Raw genomic sequence first — 22,693 nt, 5'->3', positions numbered from 1 at the left:
AAGAAAGGTGATTGGGAATCTTGAACCTACTGATTTAAAAGGATTCATACAATGATGACAAATTTTCGGTAACACAAATGTACCTTTTACTAGCTATTTTACTTCAGTTTTGGGTGGGAAGGGAAAGAGTAATTTTGCTAGGTGACACAATTTAAGGATTTCCTTGTGTTTATTTGACATAAAATACCAACAATGAATTTTATTTCCTTTCATTCAATTCTTGTTTTCCCAAAATGTAACTTTTAAATAATTTTCTAATTTATCCCTTTTTAGTAGGTTAGAGACTGAGAATAAAGTAAAGAATCTATGGGCGCCTGGGTGGCTCAGTCGTTAAGCTTCTGCCTTTGGCTCAGGTCATGATCCCAGGGTCCTGAGATCAAGTCCCGCATTGGGATCCTTGCTCAGCTGGGAGCCTGCTTCTCCCTCTGCCTGCCCTCCCACCGCTTATGCACGAGCTCTCTCTCTCTGGCCAATAAATAAATAAAATCTTTTTAAACAACAAGATGCCTGACTTGAAAAGAATTACTCTAAAAGATTAATTTCTTTTAGAGTAATTTATCCCTACTTAAAGACAGATTGCCCTACATATAACAGCTTCATACAAAAAAGTTATAAAATTCTCCTTGATATGATAAATGATAAATAAAAAACATTAAAATTCTCCAATTGAACAAGGTATGCAAGGATTTTTATGTTGTTCTTTTTTTTGTTAAATGCTGAGAACAAAATAACTTACTGGAATATAAAGAGCTGAATGCGCATGCCACTAATAGAGAAAGGAGGTATTTTCACAGAACCAGTCTATTTCCCCATTCCATCTCCATTTGATGTCAATCAAAACATACCATCGGCCATTTAGCTAAAAAAAAAAAAAATACAGGGGTGCCTGGGTGGCTCAGTTGGTTAAGCGACTGCCTTCAGCTCAGGTCATGATCCTGGAGTCCCAGGATCGAGTCCTGCATCGGGCTCCCTGCTCAGCAGGGAGTCTGCTTTTCCCTCTGACCCTCCTCCCTCTCATGCTATCATTCTCTCTCTCTAATAAATAAATAAAAATCTTTAAAAAAAATACAGTATGCTTGTGCACATACACAGTTACTTTATATACAATTAAGTAATGGGGAAGGGGAAAATGAAAGAATCGAGAAAACAATACTGTAGTAGTCAAGATGTGGTGGAATCAAATTGCAGTTTTCTCACTGAGACTGTCTTGGTCTGGAGGAAGAGAGTTCTAGAGTAGAGTAGCAAGTCCTCTTTTTAGTAGACTCCTCCTGTCTGCTGCTGGAACACATCAACTGTATCTTCATCCTCCATTTCCAACTGTGCAGATGTGTCTGTTTCATTGATTGGCTGCCCATCAAATCAGAATCTGATCTGCCTCACTGACAAACCCTGCCTTTTACAAAAGGCTTTCCATTAGTTTACTAAGTGGTGTATACCTCTTCATCTTAAACTGTACCACAGAACTATCCTGCCCCGTCACCTTAAAATTAATAATGACCATTATTCTCAGCCTTGTCTCCTTCCTGGGGCTTTTCATCAGCAATGGAGAGCAATGGAGTCTCCTCAGCTGCCACTTCACAAAGGAGGTATCAGGTCCTCACTGAACGAGCACACAAGCAGCACCAGGAGCAGCAGCAGAAGGAGGCCATAGCAGTGGAGGAGGGAGAGGGCAGACCGAGAGGTCTACTTTTAATATGTCTTGACAACATATGTCACAATCTTTTCCAAGTTTCATATTTAATAGCCCATAAGTTAGGGAATCAATTCTCTTAAACTTGTTGCATATGTTTCATAGTTTGGTGTTTTTTAACTCTGCTAATGATGGGTTTTACTATTATAGCTATAAAATGTTTCATATAAGCAAATTTATCAAGCATTTCTGTGATGATTTCTCACTCTGGTGTAAGTTTTGAGAATGGTCTTCCCTATCCCAATATATAAAATATATTTCCTTATTTCTTTCCCATTTTATCCTGAAGATTTAGAACTATTTTGAATTTATTTTGTTATAAAACATCCATATATCACTTTTTATGCAGATGAACATTCTTTCTCCTTCATCTTTATCTAAACCACCATTTAATGAAGTGGTCACATGAGCTCCTCCTGTAGCAAACAGAAGTCCTCCTTTTAAAAATTAACATCCTTTTTTAATGTTAACTGTCCTTGACTATAAAAAAGACATGCAAGTCCTTCTTAAATAAAAAGAGCCCAAATAAACAAATGGAGGCTCCTTGGAATAGGAAGATATACCCTACCAATATCAACCTCCTCTAAATTAAACCTACAGATCCAAGTCCATCCAATAAAAGATCCTAACACATATTATTTAGGGATTTAACAAGCTGATTCCCAAATTCATATGGAAGAGCAAAAGGCCAAGACACTAAGAAATCTGTATTAGTCTCCTGTGGCTGCTATGACAAATTAGGGCCACAAACTTGATGTTTTGTGCTATATTTACTCACCTTCTCTAGCTACAGATCAGTGTATTCTGTTAAATGGGGGTGGGGAAACACACCTTAAAGCTAACATATTGTTGGGCTATCAGCCATAAGTTTTCTAAAAATTAGATGTATATGAGTCATGAAGATTTCTCTCAATAATGAGGGGAGATTATCTGATAATTTCTCCATAATGCCATAAACCTTTTTCAGTTAATGTTCTGTTTTTTTGGTTTTTCTTTTTTACATAGTACAGACTTTAGGTTCTGAACCCATTTTTCTGCACAGGTACTAAAGACAACCCAAGGCCTCTTTCTGATCAGGACACTGACTTTAAATGTTTTTTTCTACCATGGTCAATTAAAATTGCCACAAAAAAAGCAACTTTGTTCTCCTCATACCTAACATATTTATTCTTTTTTTTTTTTTAGCTTAATCAGGTATTTTATTTTATTTTATTTTAAACATATTCATTCTTGAACTACATAATATTTACTGAGCACCTATTATATGCCAGGCACTATGCTGAGTCTAGGAACATGAAGAAGAAAAGACATATCTCTGCCCTCAGGAAGATAGTTATGATATAGTCATTCAAATAAATACATTGTAATAAAATAACCAAATTACTAAAAGTAAATAGCACAGTGTAGGAAAAGCTCCTATGCCCCTCTGATAGGGAAAGCTGCACCAAAGCTACATACAGATTTTGCCCTGAGCCTTGAAGGAAGAGCAGAAGCTTCGGGTCTAAGAGTGACATGAAGACAGCATGGTACAGTGAATACCATTAGCAAAGGTACAGGCATCACAGAAAGTGACTTCTGATTCAATATTGCTAAAATGTAAAGTACCAGAGAGGGATAACAAGAAGTTAAAGAAGACAATGTGGCAGACAAAGATACATTTATGTGGGATACCCTTACATCCATTTATCTTTGTCTACCACATTGTCAAAGATGAAAGTTTCATGTTTTAGTAACTTGAAGGATGATGATGCCATTGACAGAAATACAAAAAAAGAAAAAAAGGAAAAAATCATATAGATTGTATAAATATTTGAAATTAGAAACAGATTTAACAAACATACTTATCCCTATTTCCTATTTTCCTCAAGGTCTATTTCTATCACATGGATCCTTCTAGAAGAAAAGATGTTAGCTAATATATGAACACACACACGTATACACATAAGCCATGATGGAATTTAGAAACAAGAAAAAAATGTTTTTTTAGAAAAACTATGCTTTCTTTTTTTAAGACACTGAAAACTTAACCCAACATAGCTCTTTTCACTTTAACTGTCAGGAAATCTAAGAACCAAATTCAATGCCTTAGAGCTTTAATCAGCTCATCCCTAGAACCTGATAATGTTTCCTTTCTTTAAGTATGGGTATTCAGTTGTCTGTTTTACCACTAATTGTTCTATTGCACATACTGCACATTTTATGCAGTCCTATAAGCATTATATAAAGTCATTTAGATGCAATAAAATCCTTAATAAAAATGAAATGTTAATGCAGAGGTGGCTTACAGTATTTGAAACAGCTTCTTTTAGTAATTATTTAATTAATTAGTAAACACGTAAATAATCTGTTCAGTATATCACTTCTTCATAAATACACAAAGGTAAAGTATTTCAATTAGGTCAAATTAATTTTTCAAATCAGTAAGACTCAAATTAAAGAATATAAAGAAGGGGCGCCTGGGTGGCTCAGTTGGTTAAGCGACTGCCTTCGGCTCAGGTCATGATCCTGGAGTCCCTGGATGGAGTCCCGCATCAGGCTCCCTGCTCAGCGGGGAGTCTGCTTCTCCCTCTGGCCCTCTCCCCTCTCATGTGCTCTCTCTCATTCTCTCTCTCTCAAATAAATAAATAAAATCTTTAAAAAAAAATAAAGAATATAAAAAAGCCTAATATCGGGCACCTGGGTGGCTCAGTTGGTTAAGCGACTGCCTTCGGCTCAGGTCATGATCCTGGAGTCCCAGGATCGAGTCCCGCGTCGGGCTCCCTGCTCGGCAGGGAGTCTGCTTCTCCCTCTGACCTTCCTCCCTCTCATGCTCTCTGTCTCTCATTCTCTCTCTCTCAAATAAATAAATAAAATCTTAAAAAAAAAAAAGCCTAATATCATGTATATAGAATTACTAATTTTGCATATCAAATCTTTAAAAATATATTCAAGGTATAAAATCAATTTATTTTTATAAGCAGTTTACAATTCACAATGACTCCTACACATTTTCAGATTTTCATTCATATCAGTCCAAACGTAATCTATACCATTTTTAAGTTTATTTAATGAAGATATATTTGTTTCTATCCTTATACATTACCATTTATACCTATTGAATATTCCTTATTTTTCTGACTTAGGATATTTTAATCTAATTTTCCTTGTGAAACATTAACACATTCAGATTAGAGAAAAACAATCACGTATTTTTCAGTGATCAAATGATAACCAATTTCTTCTCTAAATATAAAAAAGTAAAATATGGGGAGCAAGTTGCTTTGTATGAAGCCAATTTTCAGTCTCATTTGTTTCAGAGAACCTCCTACTATCAGTAGCTGGTGTACAATGTCTTGAAAACTCATGTTTTATGAACAGACATTTCTGCAAAGAAGACATCCAAATGGCCAAACACATGAAAAAGTACTCAACATCACACGGCATCAGGGAAATACTAATCAAAACCACAATGAGATACCACCTCACACCAGTCAGAATGGCTAAAATTAACAAGTCAGGAAATGACAGATGTTGGCAAGGATGCGGAGAAAGGGGAACCCTCTTACACTGTTGGTGGGAATGCAAGTTGATGCAGCCACTCTGGAAAACAGTATGGAGATTCCTCAAAAAGTTGAAAATAGAGCTACCCTATGACCCAGCAATTGCACTACTGGGTATTTACCCCAAAGATACAAATGTAGTGATCTGAAGGGGCACCTGCACCCCAATGTTTATAGCAGCCATGTCCACAATAGCCAAACTGTGGAAAGAGCCCAGATGTCCATCGAGAGATGAATGGATAAAGATATGGTACATACACACACACACACACACACACACACACACACACACACACAGGAATATTATGCAGCCATCAAAAAATGAAATCTTGCCATTTGCAACGACGTGGCTGGAACTAGCGGGTATTATGCTAAGCGAAATAAATCAATCAGGGAAAGACAATTATCATATGATCTCACTGATATGTGGAATTTGAGAAACAAGGCATCATAGAGGAAGAGAGGAAAAAATGAAATAAGACGAAACCAGAGAAGGAGACAAGCCATAACAGACTCTTAATCTCAGGAAACAAACTGAGGGTTGCTGGAGTGGAGGGGGCTGGGAGGGATGGGGTGGAGGGGTGGCTGGGTGGTGGACACTGGGGAGGGTATATACTGTGTATTGTGTAAGACCGATGAATCACAGACCTGTACCCCCGAAACAAATAATACATTATATGTTAATAAAAAAAAGTTTATCGAAATTTTAAAAATGAGACAAAAAAAGAAAACTTATGTTTTAGGGTCTTTTGTGGTTTTTTTGTTTGTTTCAAGCAGGTATAGACATCAGGTAAGGAAAGTCATTCCTGACAGATGGCACACAAACAGGTGCTTTGGGACTGCTCCAGCTTACTGACTTAAGAGCCTTCAGGCCATGGTGAGAAGGGAATCAGACAGAGCCAGCAGAATCCATAAACTGAGAATATCAGCTAACAGTCCAAGGAAACCAGGATAATTAGAATTCACACGACAAAGCACCAAAGAAGAAAGAGATGCACACAGTGAGAACTCAGGATACTGAGGAAGATCCCCTTCCAGTATGATCATAACATACTTACAAGGAAACTTCCCAAGACAGGATAAAGAACTGTGTGAAAGAATTTGAGAGAACAGTACTGATCACAGAAGACTGAGAATAGCACCTGTTTCCAAGACCTGAACTACAGAAAAACTCATAATCTGCAGAGCATTCACCGGGTAGAATACTCAGGAAGATGTTGCCTCATAAGTAATAATTAGCCCCAGACAGATCCACTCAAGAAACCACAAAAGCGAGACCTGAAATGCTCAAACTACTTTCAAGTAATTTAACTGCATCCCTGAATAAAGCTCAAGAATTTATAGGAATACAAAAATATCCAGAAGCTAAGATCAAATTCACAGTATCAGATATGCGAAGATTAGTTAGCAGAGAAAGAAGCAAGAAAACTACTCAGGATAAAGAAAATAATCAATTGATTAAAACTGACCCAGAACTGACAAAGAAGTTAGAATAAGCATAGAAGTATATTAAGTTACTTTAACTGTATTCCAAGTGTTTAAGATGTTAAAAAGACATAGAGACAATATAATTTTATACCCAAAATGAACTAGATAAAAACTACATCTGAGATGAAAAATAAACTAGATAAAATCAATGCAGATTGCATGTAGCAGAATACTAGTGAACTTGAAGACAGCAATAGAAACTATCCAAGATAAAACACAGAGAAAAAAGAATCCCCCTAAACGGAAAAGAATGTCAGTTATTTTCAAGCTGAGACCTTCCAATATACTAATAATACTTTCCCAATATACCAATCTAATATGAATACTTACTCATATATTAATAAATGAAATTCCAAAAAAGGGGAGAAAGATGTGGAGAAAAAAAATGACCAAACTTAATGAAAATGTAAACCGAATCTAAGAAGCTCAATGAACCCCCAAAGCCAAAAAATACTAAGAAAACTATACCATGGCACAACTGCTCAAAACCAGTGATGAAAAGAAAATCTTAAAAGCTGCCAGAAAAATTTTTTTAAATGTTATGTACAGAGTAAAAATGATAGCAGATTTATCAAAATAATGCAAGCAAGGAGCACCTGACTGGCTCAGTCAGTGGAGCATACAACTCTTGATCTCGGGGTTGTCGGTTTGAGCCCCATATTGCATGTAGAGGTTACTTAAAAATAAAATCTTTTAAGAGAGAGAGAAAGGAAGGAAGGAAGGAAGGAAAGAAAGAAGACAGTGGAGTAAAATCTTTAAAGGACAAAGGAAAAGGCTATCAACTTAGAATTCTGAACAGAGTCAAATATTTTTCCAAAAAGAAGGCAAAATAAAAACTTTTCACACAAACAAAAGTGTAAGGAATTCGTCACCTGCAGACTATTATCACAAAGGAACATTAAAGGAGTCCTTCAGGCAGAACCAAAATAATACTGGATGGATAGAAATAACTATCTCTGCAAAGAAATGAGGAGCAGTGGGAAATGATACTACATGGGTAAATGCATGTTTTCTTATTATTATTTAAAAGTCCTTAAAAAAATAACTGCTTAAACAAAATAATATGGTATGGCGTTTACAACATGTATAAGTATGTATGACCAAAAAAGTATAAAGGCTGAGGGGACAAATGGAAGTACACTGTTATAAAGTTGTTATACAATATGAGAAGTGAGACAGTGGTATATCACCTAATAGTAGACTCTGGTAAAGATATATATTATAAATCTTAGAGCAATCACTATAATAATAAAGAGATGCTAATAAACCAACAAAGGAGATTTCTAAAAGAATCATAAATTTATTCAACTAATACAAGGAAAGCAAAAAAGAGAGAAGAGGGAACTAAAAACAGGGCAAATAGAAAACAAATAGCAAGACAACAGGTTCAAACTTAACTAAATCAATAATGGCATTAAATGTACATTATCCACATATAAATGACTACTTATTGGTCTGAATCTGAACAGAACAATTACAAGTAAGGAGACTGAGTCAGTAATCAAAAGCCTCCCAAGGAGAAAAGTCCAGGACCAGATGGCTTCACTGGTGAATTCTACCAAACATTTAAAGAAAAACAGGGTGCCTGGGTGGCTCAGTTGGTTAAGCAACTGCCTTCGGCTCAGGTCATGATCCCGGAGTCCTGGGATTGAGTCCCACATCAGGCTCCCAGCTCAGCGAGGAGCCTGCTTCTCCCTCTGACCCTCTCCCTTCTCATGCTGTTTGTCTCTCTCTCTCTCTCTCAAATAAATAAATAAATAAATCTTTAAAAAAAAAATAAAGAAAAATAATTACCAACTCTTCTCCAACTCTTCCATATGAGAGAAGAGGGAATACTTCTGAACTCATAAGGCCAGCGTTACCCTGACAGTTAAAAAAAAAAAGAAAGGAAGGAGAAAAGAAAGAGAAAGAAAAAGAGAGAAAGAAAGAGAGAGAGGTAGCGCCTGGGTGGCTCAGTCGTTAAGCGTCTGCCTTTGGCTCAGGTCATGATCCCACGGTCCTGGGATCGAGCCCTGCATCCAGCTCCCTGCTCCGCGGGATGCCTGCTTCTCCCTCTCCCATTCCCCCTGCTTGTGTTCCCGCTCCCGCTGTGTTTCTCTCTGTCAAATAAATAAACAAAATCTTTAAAAGAAAGAAAAAAAGACAGAGAGAGAGAAAGAAAGAAAACTATAGAATAATATCCCTGAAGAACATAGATGCAAAAATCCTCAACAAAAGAGCAGCAAACCCAAACTCAACAATGAGTTAAAAGGATCATAGCCACGATTAAGTGGGATTTATTTCAAGCATGGAAAGATGGTTCAACATCCAAAAATCAATGTGATTCACCACATTAACAAAATGAAGGATAAAAATCACATGATCATCTTAATAGATGTAGAAAAAGCATTTGACAAAATTCAACATCCACTCGTAATAAAAACTCCCTACAAACTGGGTATATCGGACATGCACCTCCACATAATAAAGGCCATATATGACAAGCCCACAGCTGACACCATACTCAATGGTAAAAAGTTGAAATATTTTCCTCAAAGATCAGGAACAAGATTTCCACTCTTGCTACTTTTATTCAACATTGTATTAGAAGTCCTAGCCAGAGCAATTAGGCAAGAAGAAGTTAAAGGCATCCAAATTTGAAAGGAAGATGTAAAACTGTCTCTATTTGCAGATGACCTATTCTTATACATAGAAAACTCTAATGACTCCACCAAAAAACTGTTAAAACTAATAAATTCAGTAAAGTTGCAGGATACAAAATCAGTATACAAAATTCAGTTGCATTTCTATATACTAACAATGAGCCATGAGAATAACAATGAGCCATGAGAAAGAGAAATTAAGGAAACAAACCTAGGGCCCCTGGCTAGCTCAATCAGTACAGCATGCAATTCTTGATCTGAGAGTTGTGAGTTCAAGCCCCACGTTGGGTGTACAGCTTACTTGAAAAAATATTTTTTTTTTACAATTCCATCAAAAGAAAAATACCGAGGAATAAATTTAAGTAAGGAGGTAAAAGATCCATACACTAAAAACTATAGGATACTGATGAAAGAAATTGAAGAAGACACAAATAAATACATTCCATACTCAAAGATTGGAAGACTTAAAAGTTAAAGTGTCCACACTACCCAAAGCAATCTAAAGATTCAATGCAATCCCTATTAAAATCCCAATGGCATTTTTCACAAAAATACAAAAAATAAACCTAAAATTTGTATGGAACCAAAAAGTACCTCAAGCAACCAAAGCAATCTGGAGAAAGAACAAAGCTGGAGGCATCACACTCCCTGATTTCAAGCTCTATTACAAAGCTAAAGTAATCAAAACAATATGATATTTGCATAAAAACAGATACACAGATCAATGGAACAGAATTGAGGGAAATAAACCAATGCATAAATGGTCAATTAATTTACAACAAAGGAGCCAAGAATACACAACAGGAAAAAGATAATCAGTGTTGGGGAAACTGGACAGCCACATGCAAAAGAATGAAACTGGACCCCTATGTTACAACATATACAAAAATTAATTAAAAGTAAATTAAAGACTTACACTAAGACCTGAAACCACAAAACTCCTAGAAAAGCACATAATTGGTAAGCTCCTTGACACTGGTCCTGATGACTGTTTGGATTTCACAACAAAAAGGCAATAAAAGCAAAAATACACTTGATCTTAGCCAAAAGGCCGAGAAGCGATAATAAAAGCAAAAATAAACAACCAGGGTGCCTGGGTGGCTCAGTTGTATGATTCCAGGGTCCTGGGATCAAGCCCTGCATTGGGCTCCCTGCTCTGCGGGAAAACTGCTTCTCCCTCTCCCACTCCCCCTGCTTGTGTTCCCTCTCTCACTGTGTCTCTCTCTGTCAAATAAATAAAATCTTTTAAAAAAATAAAAAATAACCAAATTACATCAAACTAATAGGCTTCTGCACAGCAAAGCATTAACAAAATGAAAAGGCAACCCTCAGAATGGAGAAGATATCTGCAAATCATGTATCTGATAAGGGGTTAATATCCAAAATATATAAAGAACTCATTCAATTCAATAGCAAAATAACAAACAATCCAATTTAAAAATAGAAGATCTGAATAGACATTTTTCCAAAGACATACAGATGGCCAACAGGTACATGAAAAGGTGCTCAACATCACTAATCATCAAGGAAATGCAAATCCAAAACACAGTGAGATATCATCTCACACCTGTTAGAATGTCTATTTTCAAAAAGAAGTTAAGTATTGGCAAGGATGTGGAGAAAAGGGAACCTGGTGTACATTGTTCGTGGGAATGTAAATCAGTACAGCCACTGTGGAAAACAGTTGGGAGATTCTTCAAAAAATTAAAAACAGAACTACCATATGATCTAGCAATTCCACTTCTGGGTATATATCTGAAGGAAATGAAATCACTACCTCAAAGAGATACTTGCATCCCCTCATTCACTACAGCATTATTTATAATAGCCAAGACATGGAAACAACTTCAGTTATTCCAATGGATGAATAAAGAAAATGTAATGTGTGTGTGCATGTATACATGCACACGCACATACATCCTACACTTATATATACAATGGAATATTAGTCAGCCACAAAAACAGAAAAAGAAAATCCTGCCATTTGCTACATTATATTAAGTGAAATGGCAGAGAAAGACAAATACTATACGATTTCCCTTATATGTGAAAATTAAAAAAAAAACTTCATAAAAACATAACAGAATGGGGTGCCTGGGTGGCTCAGTTGGTTAAGCGACTGCCTTTGGCTCAGGTCATGATCCTGGGGTCCCGGGATCGAGTCCCACATCAGGCTCCCTGCTGAGCGGGGAGTCTGCTTCTCCCTCTGACCCTCCCCCCTCTCATGTGCTCTCATTCTCTCTCTCAAATAAATAAATAAAATCTTAAAAAAAAAAAATAACAGAATGGGGGTTGACTGAGGCAAGAGGTGGGGGAAATGGGTGAAGGTGGTCAAAAGGTATAAACTTCCACTTAATAAGACAAATAAGTTCTGGGTATATAACGAAGAGCACAGTAACAAAAAAAAGAATGTACATCATCCAAACATTTTAATTAAAAGGCCAATTTCCAAAGCAAAGAATATTACTGGGGAGAAAGAGATCATTTCATAATGATGAAAGAATCAATTTAGGGGCACCTGGGTGGCTCAGTCCATTAAGCACCTGCCTTCGGTTCAGGTCATGATCTCCAGGTCCTGGGATTGAGCCGCACTTTGGGCTCCCTGCTCAGCGGGGAGTCTCTGCTTCTCCCTCCCCGTTTGTGCATGCATGCGCACATGCTCTCTCTCTCCCTCTCAAATAAATCTTAAAAAAAAAAAGAAAAAAAGAATCAATTTATCAAGGGGAAAGAATAATCCTAAATGTTTTGGCACCTAATAAGAGAACTTTAAAATACATTCAGCAAAATCTGACAGAACTGCAAAAAGAAACAGACAAACCCACAATTTCAATCAGAAACTTCAGCACTCCCTCTCAATATTGATAAAAACAAGTAGACAGCAATTCAGCAAGGATACAGGAGTCTTTAACAACGCTATCAAACAACTTGTCCTAATTGACATTTTTAGAGCATTCAACCCAAGAACAGCAGAATATGTATTGTTTTCAAGTGCAAATTGAACATGTATCAAGTTAGAACATATGTGGGACTATCAAATCAATTTTAAAGAAACCAAGTCATGAAATATGTTGTCTGACTATAATGCAACTAAATTAGAAATCAGTAACAATTATCTGAGTAATCCACAAATATTTGAAGCTAAAGAACACAATCATAAATAACCAATGGATCAAAGAAGAAACCAAAAAGGCAAGGTAGAATATACTATGGATCTCACTGAAAATGTGAATACAAAATACCATAATTTGTGGGATACTACTTAGGAAAAATTTGTATCACCAAATGCCTACAGTGGGAAGAAAAAAGGTCTCAAATCAGTAATCTCAATTTACATTTTAAGAAACTAGAAAAAGAGCAAATTAAATCTAAGCCAAAAAAAAAAAAAGAAATAATCAAGAGATCAAAGCAGAGATCAAGAAATAAAAATGGAAAAACAGAAAATCAGTAAAGCCACAAGCTGGTTCTTTTAGATTAATAAGAGTGATAAGCCTCCAGTCATTCCGATCAGGAAAAGACAAATTATCAATATCAAGTTTAAGAGAGGTGACATCACCACAGATTCTACAGACATCAAAAGGATAATAAGGGAGTATTATGAACCACTTTATGCCTATAAACTTGACAACTTATATGAAATAAAACTTCCTTGAAAAAAAAAAAACTACCAATGCTCACTCAAGAAGAAATGGATAACGTGAACAGCCGTCTTCCTAATAAAATAGTTAAAAACATGGCTTCAAAGAAAACTGCAGATCCAGATGGCTTCACTGGTGAATTCCACCAAACATTTAAGTAAAAAATAATTCTACATGAATACTTCTCAATTAATACTATAAGGCTAGCATTACCTGATACCAAAACCAAAACCATTACAAGAAAAGAGAAGTGCAGGCCAATATCCCTCATGAACAAAAATATAAAAATTATAAACAAAATTTTAGCATATCAAACCCAACAATATATAAAAATGACAATACATTATGACCAAGTGAGGTTTAATCCCAGGACTGCAGAGCTGACTAACATTTGAAATCAATGACTATAATTCATCAGATTCATAAATGAAAGAAAGATCTGTTCACCTCAGTAGTAGAAAAAGCATTTAACAAATCCAACATCCATTCCTGATCCAAACTCTCAGCAAAAAATGAAACTTTCTTAACATGATAAAAGGCATCATGTTGTATGATAAAAAAAACTGTTTTACTCTTAAGATCAGGAACAATACAAGGATGCCCACTCTCAGCACTTCTATTCTACACTGTGCTAAGCGTTCTAGTGAGTTCAATAAGCCAAGAAAAAAATAAACAAAAGCATCCACGTTGGAAAGGAAGAAATAAAATGGTTTTTATTCAGACGACACTGTCTACGTAAAAAACCCAATGGAATCTACAAAAACTTAATATGAACATGTGAGTTTAGCAATACTAAGTGAGTCAGCAAGATTTCAGGATACAAGCTCAGTACACAAAAATCAGGGGCACCCAGCTAACTCAGTAGGAAGAACATGTGATTACTGATTTGGGGGTCATGAGTTCAAGCCCTACAAGGGGTGTAGAGATTACTAAAAAAAGAAAAAAAAAAAAGCAACACTTTAAAAAAATTTTATTTCCATACACTAGCAAGGAAATGGATCTAAAAATACCATTTACAACAGCATCAAAAGTAGAAAATATTTAGGGATAAGTGACAGAAAATGTGTAAGACCTGTACATTAAGAACTACTAAACACTGCCAAGAGAAATTTAAAAAGCCCTATGTAAATGGAGAAACATATCTTGTTCATGAGTTAGAGAACTCAATATTGTCTTCTATTCCCCGCCCCCCCCAAACTGACCAAGAGAGCCACCATAATCCCAATCAATATCCCTGGAGGAATTTTTTTTTTTTTAAGAAACTGACAATCTAATCTTAAAACTCATATGGAAATGCAAAGGACCTGATACAACCCCCACCACCCCCACCTCCAAAAAAACCTTTGAAAAGGAAGAACAAAGTTGTAGGAAGGAACAACACTACCTGATTTCAAGATTTATTGTTACAGTAAAAAAAAAAACAAAAACTGTGTGTGCGTGTGTGTGTGTGTGAACACATACAGAGAAAGAGGGAGAGAGAGAGGAGAAAGTGAATAAGAGAAAAGAGGGAAAGGGAGGGGTCTTGGCTCTAACACAAACGAACAGATCACTGGAACAAAACAGAAATTCCAGAAATAGGCCCTCACATATATAGACAAATGAGTTTTGGAAAAAGTGCAAAGGCAATTCAGTGGAGAAAGGGCTGTCTTTTTCAACAAATGGTGCTGGAGCAATTGAATATCCATTGCACACACACACAGAAAAAAGTCAATCCATACCTTAAGCCATATTTACAAAGTTAACTCAATAGATCCTAAAATTACAAAATTTTTTTTTTAAAGATTTTATTTATTTATTTGAGAGAGAGAATGAGAGAGAGAGAGCAGGAGAGGGGGGAGGGTGAGAGGGAGAAGCAGACTCCCCGCCGAGCAGGGAGCCTGATGCGGGACTCGATCCTGGGACTCCAGGATCATGACCTGAGCCGAAGGCAGTCGCTTAACCAACTGAGCCACCCAGGCGCCCAAAATTACAAAATTTCTTTAAGAAAGGATAGCAGAATCTCTTTGTGACTTCAGCTTAGGCCAAGATTTAGATCTAACATCAAAAGAATAAACCATAAGAGACAAAATTGATATATGGACTTAATCAAAATTAAGAATTCCTACTCCTTCAAAGAAAATATTAAGAAATTTAAAAGACAATCCAAAGACTGGGAAAAAAGACCTCTGCAAATCATGTATCTAATAAAGTACTTGTATTCAAAGAATATAAAGAATTTTCAAAACTGAATGAAAAAATTTGAATAGACACTTCAAAGAAGTTATACAATGGAAAAATAAGCACATGAAAAGAAGCTCAACCTTATTAGATATCAGAGAAACAATTACAACTACTACATATTAGAGTGGTTGAAATTAAAAAGACCGGCCATACCAAGTGGTGTTGGTACTTTTGTGGAGGAAATGGAACTCTCATACCCTGCTGGTAAGAATGTAAAATTATAAAAAACAGTATGGCAGGGGCGCCTGGGTGGCTCAGTTGGTTAAGCGACTGCCTTCGGCTCAGGTCATGATCCTGGAGTCCTGGGATCGAGTCCCACATCGGGCTCCCTGCTCAGCAGGGAGTCTGCTTCTCCCTCTGACCCTCCTCCCTCTCATGCTCTCTGTCGCTCATTGTCTCTCTCGCAAATAAATAAAATCTTAAAAAAAAAAAAAAACAGTATGGCAGTTTCTTATAAATTTAAACATACAACTATGTGATCCAGCCATTCCACTCCTAGGTATTTATCCAAGAGAGAAAAAAGCATGTGTCTATAAACAAGTACACCTCACAGCAGCTTTATGTGTAATAGCCCCAAACTGCAAATGCATATGTCCATCAACAGGTGGATTATCAAATTGTGGCATATCCAAACAATGGGATACTACTCAGCAACAAAGCAATATACTCCCAACACACCATAGATGAATTTCAAATAAGGCTGAATAAAAGAAACCAAACAAAAAAGAGTAAATACTGTGTAATTCCATATGTACGTACACACACACACACACACACATAACTGTGTAATTCCATACACACACACACACACAGTTTTGCCCAAGGGAAGGTGGGGGGGGATGGGGTGCATGCAGGGGTGGGAGAAAGGGATTACCAAGGAGCAAAAGGAAACTTTGGGAGGCTATAGATAAAACTGCTACCTGGAATGTCTGGCTATCTCCCTAATCTTAATTGCCATGATGGCTTCACAAGGTATGTATGTATGTCAAAATTATTCAATTGCATGATTTAAATATGTGCAATTTATTGTATACCAATTCTATATCGATAAAGCTATTAGAAAGAATGATCCAGGGGCGCCTGGGTGGCTCAGTCGTTAAGCGTCTGCCTTCGGCTAAGGTCATGATCCCAGAGTCCTGGGATCGAGTCCCACATCGGGCTCCCTGCTCAGCGGGAAGCCTGCTTCTCCCTCTCCCACTCCCCCTGCTTGTGTTCCTGCTCTCGCTGTCTCTGTCAAATAAATAAATAAAATCTTTAAAAAAAAAAAAAAAGAAAGAAAGAATGATCCAACAAAAATCAGTGTATTTATTAACTGAATAAGAACTCATCTTATTTTTAAATCATCACGACTGAACTTACCTAGCCAGAGAAGAAAATTAACATTTAGTCAGTATCCACTATATGCAGGCATTGTTAGCTACCTTACATGTGCTAACTTAGTGTATTATCTCAAGGCTTGTAATTGAAAAAAAGGGGACAGGAAGAGAAGAGAGGATAACACAAAACTTTTGAAACTAGATAAGGCTTTATTTCTGTTTTTTAAAAACTCTAACTCCCAGTTTCTACAAATAAAATATATAGCAATATCAATAAACACAGCAGACTTAAATCTAAGTCCTTCAGAGTCAAGTTGTAAAATTCAGCTGGAATGTCTCATGTGTCCCTTAGGAACACATGGCAGGAAAAAGGTTTAGACTGGATGTTTAAATTATGTTCTCATATATTTGGGTGCACTGAATTCTCCCTAAATACCCTGAATGAATGGCAATTCATTTTAAGGGTTAAAAATATAGGTCAGATGGAACCAATCAAAAATAAAAATCCTGTGTAACTGGCAATGCCCACTTTGCAAACTAGTTTCCTCACAATGTTTTTAGGTAAAACTCGCACCTACTTCCAGAAAAGATTTGAAATGGGGACGCCAAGCATCTGCCTTCGGCTCAGGTCAGGATCCCAGGGTCCTGGGATCGAGCCCTGCATCGGGCTCCCTGCTTGGCGGGAAGCCTGCTTCTCCCTCTCCCACTCCCCCTGCTTGTGTTCCCTCTCTCGCTGTGTGTGTGTCTCTCTCTCTGTCAAATAAATAAATAAATAAAACATTTAAAAAAAATAAATACAGGATTTGAAATGGCTCTTCCATCTGCAAAATAAGGTACCTGATTGATGGACCTCTAAGACACCTTATAGTTTTTGTCACTCTACTTTTTCACAGTCATTTTCTTAGGAATTACATTAACCATATTTCAAACAAAATAACTGTAATCATTTAAAGATACAGAATATTTTATTCAATTAATTAATATAGTAGAACCAATGTACATTTGTTTTTGTTTTGTTGTTTCTGTTTCAAGTTTTTATTTAAATTCTAGTTAGTTAACATGTACTGTAACTGTAGTTTCAGGAGAATTTAGTGATTCATCACTTACATACAATACCCAGTGCTCATCACAACACATGCCCTCCTTAATACCCATCACCCATTTAGCCCATCCCCCCAGCCACCACCCCTCCAGCCACCCTCAGTTTGTTCTCCATTGTTAAGAGTCTCTTTTATGGTTTGCCTCCCTCTTTTTTTCTTCTTTCCCCTACGTTCATCTGTTTTGTTTCTTAAATTCCACACAAGAGTGAAATCATATGGTATTTGTCTTTCTCTGACTGACTTAATTTGCTTAGCATAATATACTTTAGCTCCATCCACATTGTTGCAAGTGGCAAGATTTCATTCTTTTTTATGGCTGAGTAATATTCCACTTTATCCATTTATCAGTCAATGGACATTTAGGTTCTTTCCATAACAAGTACAACATCTGGAGATCCATCTTTTACTCCATTATTTTGACAAGGTTTCTAAATCTCAGCACTACATTTAGAGCCAGAATATTGTTGTGATATATTATCCTGAGCAATGTAAGATATTTAGCAGCATATCTGCAACCCACTAGATGCCAGTAGCCTCTCCCCCTATTTGTGACAACCAAAAGTATCTCCAGACATTGCCAATATTGCCAGAGGGACCCAACTGTCCCTGGTTGAGAACTACTGGTCTAAAACTACTGAAGTGTAAAAAGAGACAAACCAAAAAAAAAAAAAAAAAAAAAAAAATATATATATATATATATAAACTGGAATGCACTCGTGAACTGGAAGGGAGGGGCAGAAGGACAATCTCAAGAAGGCTCCAAGCTCAGTGGAGCCTGATGTGGGGCTCAATCCCACAACCCTGAGATCATGACCTGAGCTGAAATCAAGATTCAGATGCCAACTGACTGAGCCACCCAGGCGCCCCCACCCCAAAAAAACAGATTCTTAACTATAGAGAACAAACATGTTTACTGGGGAGGTGGGTGGGGGAGATGGACGAAATAGGTGAAGATTAGGAGTACACTTACCTTGATGAGAACTGAGTAATATATGGAATTGGTGAATCACTATATTATACACCTGAAACTAGTATAACACTGTATGTTAACTACACTGGAATTAAAATAAAACATAATATTAAAAATAAATAAATAAAAATAAGAGTACTAAAGTGCTGTAATCTCTGTATGGACCTCATCCACTGACAGGGCAGGGAGTCTGAAAGCACAGTATTCTCTACTTGAAGGTTCTTAAGGATATTTTAAGTGTTTATATATAGTATATGCTCCATTTTCTAAAAGCCCATAAATTAATAAAAAACAAAGAGGTTTTTTATTATTGTTTTGTTTTCAAACCAAGGAAGCTAGACCCTACAAAATATCTAACACGTCTAGCCTCTTAATTTAGACCATGTCACACAGATGGAAAAAACTTTTATACCCAAGAAGTATGTATGAACCATTCCCTAACCACTCTGTAACTAAAGAATACAGCAGTTAATTTAGGAAATGTCAATACTCTATTGGAACTCAACTTTATAGCTCTGACTTTACTCAACCTACAGTTTGTCCCAAGTAGGTGTCAAATTCCATTAAGTCTCCAATTTTAAACGACCATCATCTGTGAACATCTACATTCACACACTTTCTCTGTTGCACTCTCTCAGCCAAACCTTTTCTTCAATGACTTAACTCTCAAGTAGAATGAAAATAAAAAGATCACAGTCTCAACTATATTTAGAAGATTTATATTTTTTTGAAAACTGGATCTCTTTTTATATAGCTAAACTGGATTTAATTGTTTTCTTACTCCACAGAAAGAAATACAACTTACTTGTGATAAAGATTTGCTGTCATAAATGTAGGAAGAGTAAAAAAACAAACTGGAGATATGAAATCTGGGCTCCAGTTCTGGCCTCCTAGTAGCTGGATGACTACTTAACATTCCCAAACCTCAGCTCTGTCATTTGTAAAATATGGAGTATAATAATATCTACCTCTATAGCTACTGTGAGGATTAATTATAACTTATGTGAAATCATTTTGTAAACCATACAAATGGTGGTGGTAGTATCCTGATGGTATGAATAAACAAGAGAGAAACACACAGCTCAAATACAGGACTTACTTACATCACTAATTAAACGTCACTTTTCAGAAAAACACTCATTAAAAAGAGAGCTTAGGATAATAAACTCTGAACTAGGATTTAGGCATCTGGGTTCTAAACTTAGTCCTGCCAATAACTCTCTGTACCAACACAAGCAAAGTAACTTTCCTTTTCACCTCAAATTCCACCTAAAAAGATCAAAGTCCTGAACCGGGTGTTCCATAAATATCATTACAGCCCTTATCAGCCTATATGAAATGAGCAAGTATTCAAAAGATTCGTTTAACCCTATTGCCACAACTCGGAGCACTATTTGGTCTGCTAGCCAAAGAGATGTAGAGGGCAACAGAGGGTAAGAAAATTTTAACTAAATAAAACCAGAATTGTATGCAATTTTCGAGAAGCAAAGGAAGTTATAAACTACTTTGTTTTCTGTAATTAATAATCATCTTCCCTCTAAGTGACAGTAATGATGAACAAGGTACTTTAACAGAAGGGCGGGGCTCTTGCCCTAAGATTTTTGGAAACCAGCCACTTCCCAGAGGTGTAACTGCTTCCTCGCCCTCAGTAGCCAAGAAACTTGAAAGATTAAGGTTTATACTGTTGAGTTTAGGGTTGTTTTTTTTTAAGATTTTATTTATTTATTTGAGAGAGAGAGAGAATGAGAGAGAGAGCACATGAGAAGAGGAAGGGTCAGAGGGAGAAGCAGACTCCCCGCCGAGCAGGGAGCCCGATGCGGGACTTGATCCAGGGACTCCAGGATCATGACCTGAGCCGAAGGCAGCCGCTCAACCAACTGAGCCACCCAGGCGCCCTAGGGGTTTTTCTTTTTCCCCCCACTCGGATGGGGACGGCGGTAGTTACCTGACATACATATTCTATAAACACCATTATCGACAACACCAAGCCTCCGGAAAGTCTAAAAAAGATCTAAGTTTTTAGAGTAATGCTCGTTTGTAAAAATGAGCTCGGACTATTAACTCAAAATTAGGTAACCCTGTGTCGGTGGTGATTAGTATCTGTCAACTGCCAAGTTTTCCCTTCCCCAAATTACCCGCCCTCCCGGGTCTCTGCGGAGGCAACGCCTCGCCCTCTATTCCCGCACAGCGCCAGGGAGGGCGGGAGAGTCCCCAGGGGCTCCCAGAGACTGGAAGGCCTTTGGGCGCGACCACCCCTCGCTCCTCACCGATGACGATGCGCAGGTGCTTGAGACGGGTCAGCGCGTCCTTCTTGGTGTCCAGCACCTTCTGGGTAGACTTCTTCACGTCCCCGTGCGGCTTCTTGGAGAACATCCTGCCGCTACCGCTGCCGCCGCCACGACCGACTCCGGCCCCCTCCCGGTCCGGCCCCGGCGGCGGAAAGTGGAGAGAGTGGGCGGGGAGGATACTAGCGTAAGCAACTCATTCACTCCCCAGGCTTGCGGGCCCCAGCGCAGCCGACTCCGCTCACATCCAGGCCAGAGCCGCCACAGCCACCCGCGTCGCGCTGCGGCTGCAAGGCACCTTCGGTTCCGGCTCCAATATGGCGGATCCCCTCTCCCAGTCCTGCACGGAGCGGGGGAGAGCCGGCAGGTCGGTCGCCGCCGCCTCCGCTGCCTCCTGAAGCCGCCGCTCGCAGCCACAGGCCGGGGCCCGGGACCCGGAGCCGCGGAGGTGAGGCTCTCGGCGGCAGCAGCACAACTCCTCTCCCTGAGGCCCCCTTAAGGTTAAAGCTTCTTTAGCAGCTTAGACCCTGCATAGGCCGAAAGGGAGCCGAGTGCGGTGATGAGGTTTCACGACTCTGCCGTCGGTGGCGAATGGTCCCCGTGGCAACCGCCTTCTGACGTCAAGGCTTCTTGACGTCATGCCAGCGTGAGCTCATCTGTGGCATTACCCACCTTTGGTTTCCTGTGTAAGCCGCCAAAGGAGGAGCCCAAGAAAGTCAAGGAAGGGAATTGTTCCGCGCCATTGTAAGCGAAAGGACTCCTGGCCAAACTCCCATAGTGCTGTCGTATAGTTTTTGTTTAAAAAGGTCCTTCTTTCATTTCCTAAGTTGAATTTTGTTTCAAAGATTTTTTTTGGTTTTGCAAAGTGATAATGGACAGGTTATTGTAGTTTTTTTTTAAGATTTTATTTATTTATGTGACAGACACCGCGAAAGAGGGAACACAAGCAGGGGGAGTGGGAGAAGGAGAAGCAGGCTTCCCGCGGAGCGGGGAGCCTGATGTGGGGCTGGATCCCAGGACTCTGGGATCATGACCTGAGCCGAAGGCAGACGCTTAACGACTGAGCCACCCAGGCGCCCCAGTTTATTGTAGTTTAGGGATTTGTAGGGTTGTAGTACATCCTCTAGATTAAAATTATTTTGCACATAAAAAAATAATAAATAAAATTATCTTGCACAAATGAAGCCCAAAAGCATGCAGTAACAGAGTGCAAAATTACAAGAGAAAAGAACTCTGAGGGTGAATTTTCTTAAGGTGTAGAGTTCACAAATCCAGGAGAAAAATGCTAAGGTCTCCACCTTAGAATGTAGAAACATTCATAAAGAACACAAAAAATCACAGAAGTGTATACTCATAACTAAAATGTGAAAATGTGGGGCACCTGGGTGGTTCAGTCAGTTGAGCAGCTGACTCTTGATTTCGGCTCAGGTCATGATCTCAGGTTCCTGGGATCAACTCCCACTCAGCTGGGAGTTGGGCTGGGGATTTTCTCCCTCTACCTCTCCCCCACTCGTTCTCTCTCTCTCTCTCAAATAAATCTTTTTTAAAAACGTGAAAATGTTCACACATTAATAATTTTTTAAAGCCAGATTAAAACAATATTTTTAAACAATTTTTAAACAGCTTTATTGAAGAGAATTGATATACAACTAACTGCACATTTTCAAAGTGTACAATTTGGTAAGTTCCACAAGTGCGTATACCCATGAAAACATCACCACAATCAAAATAGTGAACATACCCATCACCTCCAAAACTTTCCTCTTGCGCCTTGATAAATCCTCCCTCTTGCTACCTGATCCCTGGTT

At 38.0% G+C, this 22,693-nt stretch overlaps 1 protein-coding gene and 1 pseudogene across 4 annotated transcripts in view; both read right to left on the bottom strand.

Annotated features, from left to right (window-relative positions):
* The window catches only part of RALGAPA1 (Ral GTPase activating protein catalytic subunit alpha 1), a 247,730-nt gene extending 226,757 nt beyond the window's left edge, over positions 1 to 20,973 (bottom strand). For all 4 annotated transcript variants that reach the window (XM_044918201.1, XM_044918202.1, XM_044918204.1 and 1 more), the window contains exon 1: positions 20,868 to 20,973. In XM_044918201.1, the coding sequence (XP_044774136.1) occupies positions 20,868 to 20,973 (106 nt within the window). The remainder of the gene's footprint in view (positions 1 to 20,867) is intronic.
* Positions 1,255 to 3,444, bottom strand: LOC123325693 (annotated as a pseudogene).
* Positions 20,974 to 22,693: the final 1,720 nt, after the last annotated feature.

This window comes from Neomonachus schauinslandi, chromosome 9, assembly GCF_002201575.2.
Source record: "Neomonachus schauinslandi chromosome 9, ASM220157v2, whole genome shotgun sequence".
Taxonomy (NCBI): domain Eukaryota; kingdom Metazoa; phylum Chordata; class Mammalia; order Carnivora; family Phocidae; genus Neomonachus; species Neomonachus schauinslandi.
Note: the sequence above shows the minus strand (reverse complement) of the source record. Positions and strands in the feature narration are given on the sequence as shown.